Source organism: Poecilia latipinna, unplaced genomic scaffold, assembly GCF_001443285.1.
Source record: "Poecilia latipinna isolate Pla-1442-1.1 unplaced genomic scaffold, P_latipinna-1.0 Scaffold1299, whole genome shotgun sequence".
NCBI classification, from domain to species: domain Eukaryota; kingdom Metazoa; phylum Chordata; class Actinopteri; order Cyprinodontiformes; family Poeciliidae; genus Poecilia; species Poecilia latipinna.
Window position 1 is genome coordinate 68,839 of NW_015113915.1, and position 9,928 is coordinate 78,766.

The following is a 9,928-nucleotide window of genomic DNA, read 5'->3' on the forward strand; positions in this document are numbered from 1 at the left end:
AATAATAATAATAATAATAATAATAATAATAATAATAATAATAATAATAATAATAATAATAATAAATGAGGCACCTCAACATTTTTTTTTTTTTTTACTTAATCTCAAATTGTACACAGTCTTTTCACATCAAGGACACACAATGGGAAACATTATTAGCATTGGAGCCAGTAAAGAAATTCTTGTTCTGTTTTGTACCTCCATGATAAGAAATGTTTGCAGTACTCTAAGAAAAACCTGGTATAAAAGTCTGTCGATTGCTGAAATATATTAACTGCTTCATCATTTGAAAAATTTCTTTAAGTTTGCTGGCCACTCTGTCAAAAAGACGGTATAATGTGTGGTGAGATTACCCAACATCACCTTTAACCCTAAACTGTGACCCAGGAATGAAGACTGTTACTATGAGGTCAAAGTAACAGGCCCCTGAATTGAGTTTGACATGCGGCATGTATCACATTGTATTTCATTATATCAAATTTTAAACAATAATTTTCACCTCACTGTGAAAGTCATGTTTTATACAGAACAATGAACGTCCAGACTTTTGCCGCCTTCAGGAAGATGTCAAATTTTTTTCATAATACTAAATAAGAAAATCGATTTGGTTCAAATGTATGACAAGCTATAATTAGCAAAACACAGACAAACCATCTTAAAAAATGTTTCAATGCATATACAGCAGTATCCTGGTAAAGTTTTATGATTTTTATAGATGAGAACAAATAACTTACATCTGAACTGTATCAGCAAATGTATTTTTTATTTTATTTTTATTTTTTCTTTAGCCAATAAAAAAAAAATCATCCAAAATGTATATACACAGACACACATTTACATTTTTGAGCTAGATATTTAATTGTCCATATAAAAAAGTAACAATATTAAGGAATGGAAAAGAATAATATTAATATCCCCACAACATTTTCTTTTAACTGAGGGACATCACAAAGAGGGAGTGAAATAAAGACAAAAAGCTGTCCAGCTGGAACCCTCAGAGACATTTGTGTTGTGTTTTATTTGGGTTCAGTCTTCAGTGTGGTGATGTGTCCTCTGCGTCTCACTCTGACAATGAGCTTTGTCCAGGAGTTTGCTCTCGAACTGTTGAACCTGAAGGACTCTGCAAAAGACAAACACAGATTGAAAGTTGCAACTAGCAACACTCTCATCTAAATGGTTTTGTACAAAGAAATGTACTGAAACAGGTGTCTAAAGAGAAATTCACAGTCTAGGTATTTGTGCTGTCAACATAAAAGGGGGGAATGAACCCAGAGGGAACAGTGACTCATGGAGGAGGTTGTTATTTATAGCTCACGGTAAATCCCAAACCTTTAGACCTAATGTAATGGGATTCCTGTCGTTGTTTGCAGACATTCTAGCCCTATTCAAGTTTCATTTTATGATGAAACACTTTCATATGGCACTGATTAAATATGGGGATTTCCAAATTCTCAAATTCAGATGGCCTGTATGCAAACATCACTACAATGATATCAGAAGTCGATTCAGAAGCAGTTTGAAGTGTTTTTCATGAGTATGAAAATCCACTGAATTCCTTTCTTTCTTTCTTTCTTTCTTTCTTTCTTTCTTTCTTTCTTTCTTTCTTTCTTTCTTTCTTTCTTTCTTTCTTTCTTTCTTTCTTTCTTTCTTTCTTTCTTTCTTTTTAGATTTTGTCATAAGTTCTCCTCTTATATGGTAAGATAAGTTTTATGTTGTGGGGATTTTCTTCAGGGAGACTGGTCAGGCATGGTGGATAGATGGATGGAGCTAAATTCAGTTCAATTCAACTCTAAAACAGCTTCCATACTCCCAAAAGGGAACTAAATGCTGTCATAACTCACATCATTAAAGTATCTTTGAAGAGTCGTGGACTGTGATGGGCAGGAAGAATCTATTTTGGTGTAAAACTCCAGTCCTTGAGGTCCAGTGGCTGTCTTGCAACTTTCAAATATGTCATTGCTTAAAAAACACTTCAAACGGATGATTAGGTTATGCACAGGACTCTGCAGAACTTGACTGCATGCTGTGAGGACGCAGTTCAGCTTTTTCATTCAGTCTGTTCCAGACATCTCAGCATTGCAGGACCCAGCTCTCAAGTACTGCAGTTTGACACCCATTCATAAAATCCCAATACAATCAACATTTGTGACTGCAATGTGATCCAATATGAAAAGTTTAAGCCAAATGAATAAGTTTTAACCCCTTAACCTGCAACGGAACACCCTCGTGCCATTGTTCCCAAAACAAACAAACAAACAAACAAAAAAAACCTATTGGCAGCTACCACTAAAAACACAAGCTATATGGTGTTTTCTTTTACTTTGGTGTGAATTAATAAACTAATTTATTCCTCATAATTCAAATGTCGTCTAGTACAGGTATCAAAAGTGATTGTCCCTTTTGTTCAAAGAGGCTTGTAAAAGTGTGAAGTTTTTTTTAATTTTTTTTTATGTTTCTTAGATCTGTAGTTCAGCGGTGGATCAGGTGAAAGAAGAATAAAAAGAACATGTTTACAGAGTAGCATGGTGGAGGCATGCTTTGCTTCCTCTGCGACTGGAAACCTGCAATGTTCATGGGGCAATATGGATTCTAACAAGTGTCAGGAAGTCCTGGTGGAAAAGGAAACTGAAGCTTCAGTGTCATGGGGCCTTCACCAAGGATAATGACACTCAAGTTTCAGCTTGAGTGTCATTATCTTTCAAATGTCTTTGGCTTTTGTTCTGGGCTTGATATACACACATTTTTACGCATTTTCAGTGAAACTACATGATCATGTGTGACACACATGATCTGTCTTTACTGAAAGATATGATGGCCAGAAACTGCTGTTTATACACAGAGTTTGAATAGATTAATTCAACAGCAATGTAACAGTTTCTCATTATCTGGGCTTTCCCAAATTGTTTAAAGGCATTGCAAAGAGTTAACTTTATGTAGGGTTTGTAAACTTCTGATTTCAGAGAAAAAAAAAAAGTATATTGGGATACACCCTCATCACCCTCATCCATCTTCCTAAAGCAGAACAAATTTGATGTCAGGAAATAGGAAACATTAACTTACACCTATCAGACATTTATTTTTTTTTAGTATTATTTGTGTTTTATTTTAAAAAAACATATTTATGTAATATTTCTAAATACATAACAATTTTACATTATAAATATTAATAGATATTTTTTAATGACTATAATTATAGTGAGCTCTTTTAAAAGTGGACCTTTGGAAATATACATTTTATTTAACTTTTTTTTTTTTAAATGGTAAATATTTCCTTTTCAGTGGCATTTTGATGCTTATCCCCCCCCCCCCCCCCCCATTTTTTTTTCTTTCTTTTACTACAAATTATAGTTCCGTTTGACTGAAAACAAAGGAAATGGGCGAACTTACTGTCAGTAATCAGGGAGTGCACAGAGGTGACGTGTCTCCTCCCCATGCCGTGGCTCCTGGACATCACGCATTCCACGTAGATCTCCCAAAAGACCCGGGCCAGGTCCCAGAACAGCGCCGCGTGTTTCCCGTCCTCTGAGGACCGGAGGGTCCCCATAAGGTCCCAGAAGGCGGGGACCGTGTCGGCTATCCTCGGAGATCGCATCTCTAGCAGCAGGGCCGAGGAGGAGTCCCAGCACTGCGGGTCGGCCCGGTGGGCCGTCAGCGGATCCACCTGCGGCAGCTTGTGGCCCCGCAGCGGGACCGCTGACATGCAGGTCAGAACAAACACAGTGGCCAGGGTCAGGTTAAAGAGAACCGGGACCATTTCCTCTGGACCAAACGCAGATAATCTGACACCTGTCCGACAGTGTTTTCTGTCAGATAAAATAATTAATTACTTTTAGAGAAGAAAAAACGTTTAAATGACAGCATTCAAAAAAAAAAAATGTTTTTACAAGAATAAAAGATAAAGATTCGTTTTTTGTTTACTCCTTCATGAAGTACATTTCAATTATAATCCAACAGATGTTTTCCAAATAAAAAATGTACTTACCACTTGTTCTGGCGTGGCAGCCTGGGTTTTAGCTTTGATGGGAGTTTGATACATACTTGTTTTAATATTTGGTGACGTCACTGCACTCCCTCCTTCTCAAATGGTGGCTCCTGACGTTAATTATGCCTTTTTTTTTCAAAGATAGACAGACAGATGTTCACAGATTCTCTAACAGACTATAGCTTTATTGCAAAGCAAAATGGGCAAGAATTTCAATGTCTTGTTGTGGAAAAACTAGTAGAAACTAATCCTGAGGCAACTGGAAGGGACCACTAAATATTTAATATTGTAATAACATGACATGTGATAAGTTGAAGATATCTAACTTTAACTATTCTTGGGGTCGGAAACCCAAATTTGTGTTTGTTGACGCTGAAATGCTTAGAATGCGATTTTGATCAATTAAACCAAATTTAGCCCATATCAAAAATACTGTAGTTTTGTGAATGGGACTTCCATTTAGTAGCGCTTTATGGCATTATTCTGCTTAATGTAAACCAAGAAACCAAGTTGTTGTTTTTTTCCCGTGGAAAACATAAGTAGTCTAACCTCACAAGACGTTCTGTCATTTGTAAAACAAACTCATCTCTAAATAATGTTTCAGAAAGTGGTAAATGATTTTGTTTTATGTGCTTTTACTGAAATGTCACATGCATACCTTATCTCAAATGTAATTATTTTCACAGTGAGGGGTCCGACACTAAATGTACTGGATGGATGTCTTACTCACTCATTCATTCCTCTGATGATGCATAGAAGTTGGCTTCACAACACTTTCACTGCCAAGGATGAATTCTAACTTTTAAATGAGGAACATTACATGCCGGAAAATAAAATGTGATGTTAAGAGGCATCTAGAACTAACATGAACTCGATTTTCTTTTTTTATATATATATTTTTTATTTTCCTGTGTCTTACTCATTATTTTATTGTTAGTCATATCAAATTATCTGAAGTCCCACTTCCCACTTCCGGTCTCCTAGAAATGAGCCACCACTCAATGTGGCAAAAAAGTCTTGAGTTGCACAGAAAAATCACAAGTTATTGTCTAATTCTCTCATTTATAGCACTAGATGCATTATTATGCTCTGTTCAGTTTACATAAAGTTATCAAGAATATAAATGTTGATACTTTTTGCAATTGCAATAGTTTCTTTTGAACTTTCCTTTGTCCAGGGTTGGATGATCATACAACATACAGCTGCAGTGATTTAAAGAATTGAATTGCATCAGTTTAATATGATTGTACATATTTTATGGTAAAAGTCTTTTAAATGAGAGGCTATAGATGAAACTTAACCGTACACCCCCATTATTATTTTCTCAAAGTTCTTGCAGCAAGTTGCATTTCCACCACATCCTTTCTGTAGATTATTTTATCATAGAGTTCATTTATTAGTTATTTAATTGTATTCCTGTCACAGACTTGTCTTTTGCTATTGTCCCATGTGTCTGTGCACTTGTGTTTTTGATGATTAATTCATATATGTAATATTTTTGAGCTTAAGCTGGCTTTTAGTTGCAGCAGACTTGTTCATAAGTTCCCAGACTCCAAGTCAATGATGACACTTAGATGCACATGTTGAATTTGATGAAGATCAGGGCAGTTTTGAGATTAACCTTTTATCAGCGTGGCAACAGAAAACTGTCGAGAGACACTGGAGAGTAAACCACGACTGTTTTTTTTTTTTCTTCTGGTGCTTATCTAGTTCTTGTGCGGTCATGGCAGGTCTTGTTTTAAAGGTTTATTTTTAAATGTTACCCGCTTTTAATTTAATAATTTTTTTTTTTTACCGTGTGAAGGTAATGCCTGAAGTTTGTTGTTCAGCAATCAGATATTGAAATTACTTAAATCAGTCACATTGGTTTATTAAGGTAACTTTCAATAAAAAAATAAGTAAAAATGCAAAAAATGATATATTTTCTGTTCCACATTAAACTGAACACGTAATATTTTACTGAAACAAATAACACTGAAAAATCCAAAACATTAAAAGGACTTTGTTAGGACACAGAACAGAAATCCCCGATTTAACTTTCAGCTTTTTAAGTTATGTAATTCGAAAAAGACAGAATAAAATGCACCATGCCCCCCAAAAATGATGTGTAAATTATTACAGCTACATCAGACGCACAATGAAAATAACCACAGCTGAGATAAAATTTGTCAGTAGTTTATTAATGGGTCAAACTGTACATGATGCAGTGAGAGAGGGACACCAGACGATGAGCAACATGGAGGATCACAACAATGCCAGTGCTTTCGGCAGCACCTGGAACACACCAACTGTCAGCTGGACTGGAAATGATGATGGACTTTGCATCATGAAACTGTTCTGGCCTCGCTGTGCGCAGGCACCGCACAGTTCGCTTGTGTGTCTGATTAAAAATTTTAAACAGCATGAAAGAAAAAAAATAATAATAATAAATAAATAACAGACAAGAAATGACTTACATTTCCACAAATGTAAAAGGGCGCTCTCTTGCTTTACGCTGGAAATATGGATTTTTATTTATTTATTTATTTATTTTTAATTGTTTTGAATTTTTAGTTTATGCTCACCCACAGTTCGAAGCAAAATGAAACAAGATGTTGGAGAGGCCAGATAGAAAAGAGTAATCAGCTGAGTTTTTTTTTTTTTTTTTTGTAATTCCATGTCTACGTTGATGTCACTATTATCCATACTTTTTGTGCAATATCTCTCTTTGCATAGTAAATAAAAGTTAAATGTTCTGGTTGTCGACATGCTCCTATCTTTTGTAGCATATTTTTCTTGCAGATTTTTTGGGGGACTCCCATATAGAATTATAAGCCCACTACAGTGATTGCATGCATGCAGCTTTATCAGAAGAGCCAAACTTGATTCCTACTCAGGGGTTTATGAGAGCAAAAGAGGCTAATGCCAGAAAGGTGGGTGCTGATGAGGACCTGCCTTGGGCAGTCAAAGGCCTGCATGGACAGACTTCATGCAGGCCAGTGGGGGCGGGGAGGCACCACTGGCTGCAGACAGAGTGGGAGGGAAAGTGCTCTGTGTGCAACAACATCCATCTGTTCAGGTGATTGATTCTTTGGCTTTTGAGTCACCATTAGCATTGCTTCATTAGGAAGGGGTTGGGGAGACCTTTCCAGACCTGATTGCAGTCTGGATCCCTCTAGAGCTGCATGTTTCTCCTCTGTCTGGCCCAAATTCCACAAGCCTGTCTTGGGGTTTATTTCAGTTATGTCTGCTGTAAAACATGCTAAGATAGAAAACGGAAGCAGTTGAGGTCGTTGTGAAATAAGCAGTCGATTAAAAACCCGAACTCCTTATTGGTGTGTCATTTTACATATTTTTCTTTGTTAGTTGGTCTGCATTGTGCTCACATGCAGCACCTAAAAGAGGAAATTGAGCTTTAACTGGTTTTCCAGTGTGTTTGGTTTTTAACGAGGCTTTCTCCTGCAATAGATAAGTCCTTTTTTTTTTTGTCTTTGTATGTTTTTTTTGTTTTTTTTTTATGCGCTATATTCATAGCTTTGTTAGCCATGCTGAGCCCGAAAGAAAGGGCGTCTCATGCCAAGGAGGGCCAGCAAGCAGCACACCTTGTGTGTAAAGTCATGCCAGGTGAGAGGATGGTGTGGATTCCACCTGAACGCCTGTGCACTGGCACTAAAAGGAAGGGAAAGGAAGTTACATGTGGAGTTGAAAAGGCTGCAATTTTAATGTCACTACAATGGGAATTGTTAAAATGTCCACTATGTCTTTTTCAAGTAAATCTAATGCCAAAAAAGTCAGCAGCAGTAAGTGCAGTCCAGCTGTCAGGTAGCCAACTAAGGAAGCCTCGGAGGAGTCCGTCTTCGACTGTCACCTCTCCTTGAGTTAAATGGCCTGGGCGTTGGGGTCGTAACGCCGCTTCTTCACATTTCTTGTGTGGAGATAAGAAAACAGCAGTCAGTGTAATCCACAAACATTTCTGCAACACACTTAATGCAACGTGGACAGGCAACCGCACTCATCTCCGCAGCTTACAGTGCTGCTAATATCTCATTTTCAAAAAAAAAGAAAAAAAAAAAACATTTGGAAGCAGCTATATTTAAAAAAAAAATTACTGTAACAAGAACTGTTACAGTATCGAAGTGAGGAGAGGCTTGTCCATGTTGACCAGTTCAGCCTCGACTGCAAACAGACAGAAGTGCCTATGGTCACTGACCTTTAGGTGTCAATTTATGATAAAGTAAAGGCTTAGATTTTATGCTAGCTAGAGTAATATTATTCATACCTCTTGACCTTGTTCCCATGTTGTGAAGTAAGAAATGTTTTACAAAAAGAAATTGAAAAGTGCTGTAAATAAAATTAAGGGAAATTATTTGCCTTCAGAAATCCCTTAATTAGTAAGTATTAAAAAAAAAACAGATTAAAGTTGCTTTTACTCCAATCTGACTGGGATAGAGTTATTTTGCAAAGAGGGACTAAAAGAATTGTTGCTGTAATCGCAACAAAAGATAATTCTACAGAGTATTAACTCATCATGACAGACAACAATTTTTTGCCACAAATTGTTCCAATTTTATTTGTTTTAAAAACATCTCATTATTTCGTCTTCAAGCGGTATGAATCCTTTTGCGATAAATTGTATTTTTAAGGCATCAAACACTGAATATATTAACTCCTAATCCCAGACTTGTAATCTCCACGTTTTAGTGGAAAATAAAGAACCCATGCTGGTTTCCGAGTATGAACATCCTCTGTTTTGCCTCTTTTGCAGACAAGTGCTGACTGGCTTGTGTGCGTGCAACATCAGCTTCCACAGTGAGGTGCGGGAGACTCAATACCAGTTTTGATGGGAAAGACATTGTTCCACTCAAAACAAAACCATCTAGGAGGAAGGAACTAACAGGAAATATACTCTATGGAGGAGGGAGAGAGTAGACAACCACAAGAACAACGACGACAGCAGCGGCAGCAGCAACAATAACTACTACCAAAGAACGGTGGGACAACACTGAGCACGACAACAGGAGTGATGCATAACCTCCCCGTACTGTGGCTTGCTGTGGGGCTTCTATCACCCTGTCATGCACCTTTTCCAATAGTAAGCCAGCTCAGGGCGGCACTATTGCTGTGCGTGGTTCATGCAGTGCAGTGCGCCGTGTCTGTACCAGGTCTGTGAAGCAGGCAGCAATGGCAGCTGGTGTGGTCGGGTCCGAGCCTTGCCATCCAGGTGGGTGTGGCCAGCCATGCCACAAAGGCTGCAGGCAACAAAAAGGTCCTGGCTTCTCTCTGTGTGCGTTTCTCTGTGTCTGTGCTGTCGCTCTCACCACTCCGTTTAAAAGGCTCAGCCTCAAAACAGTGATGGGTTCGGGAGAAAAATCATGGAAGTGATGAGAGGACGACAAAGTCGGGACCAGATCGCTGTGCTGTTTGGTTCAGCCTTTGTGCAATGAGCTGACCTCCTCCAAGTTAACAAGTCAACATGCAGAGAACGTGTTTGGACTATTTATCTTTTTTTTTTTTCTCCCCCTTTGTCTGTTGCTCTGTTATGCTGAGAACCATGATGCTTTGCTATTTGGCATGCTTTCGTGGCTGCAGGATTAATACTTCTAATTTAGTTCTTCGGTCTGCTTGGATTAGAGTTTATAACACCCCTGTTGCTCGAGACAGCAGGTTAATCAGCTTCAAACTGGAGCTTAAAACCTATTTTCATGCTACATCGTTGGATTTCAGAGGGAAATTAAACCTTAAAAATCGAAAGCACCGTTTCCCCTCACTGAACATGCATGTCAAGCACTGAGAATCTGCCCGTCCAATCAGTTTGAGGTTCTGCTACAAATGCACAGACCTCCTCGAGCCTTTTGCGATGAACTCAAATTCAGATGCATTATAAACAATGTCCACTGCACCTCAGTAAAGCACACGCTCTTTGCGAGTGCATCTTGGCGTAGCATGTTTTTTTTTTTTTTTTTTTTT

The 9,928-nt window shown here is 37.9% G+C and overlaps 2 protein-coding genes across 5 annotated transcripts in view; both read right to left on the minus strand.

Annotated features, from left to right (window-relative positions):
• Positions 1–693: 693 nt before the first annotated feature.
• On the minus strand, positions 694–4,002 carry fam237a (family with sequence similarity 237 member A). Its single transcript, XM_015055165.1, has 3 exons — positions 3,983–4,002; positions 3,388–3,803; positions 694–1,120 (listed from the first exon to the last, which is right to left on the minus strand). The coding sequence occupies exons 2-3, from the start codon at positions 3,752–3,754 to the stop codon at positions 1,017–1,019; spliced, it is 471 nt and encodes a 156-aa protein (XP_014910651.1). The 5' UTR covers positions 3,755–3,803; positions 3,983–4,002; the 3' UTR covers positions 694–1,016.
• A 2,139-nt stretch (positions 4,003–6,141) lies between these two features.
• The window catches only part of adam23b (ADAM metallopeptidase domain 23b), a 42,571-nt gene continuing 38,784 nt past the window's right edge, over positions 6,142–9,928 (minus strand). For 2 of the 4 annotated variants that reach the window (XM_015055168.1, XM_015055167.1), the window contains exon 26: positions 7,748–7,886. In XM_015055168.1, coding sequence (XP_014910654.1) covers positions 7,841–7,886 — 46 coding nt within the window. In that variant the 3' untranslated portion in view covers positions 7,748–7,840. Of the gene's footprint in view, positions 7,887–9,120; positions 9,302–9,928 lie in introns of all 4 variants that reach the window. The other 2 variants (XM_015055166.1, XM_015055170.1) reach the window with 2 other exon arrangements.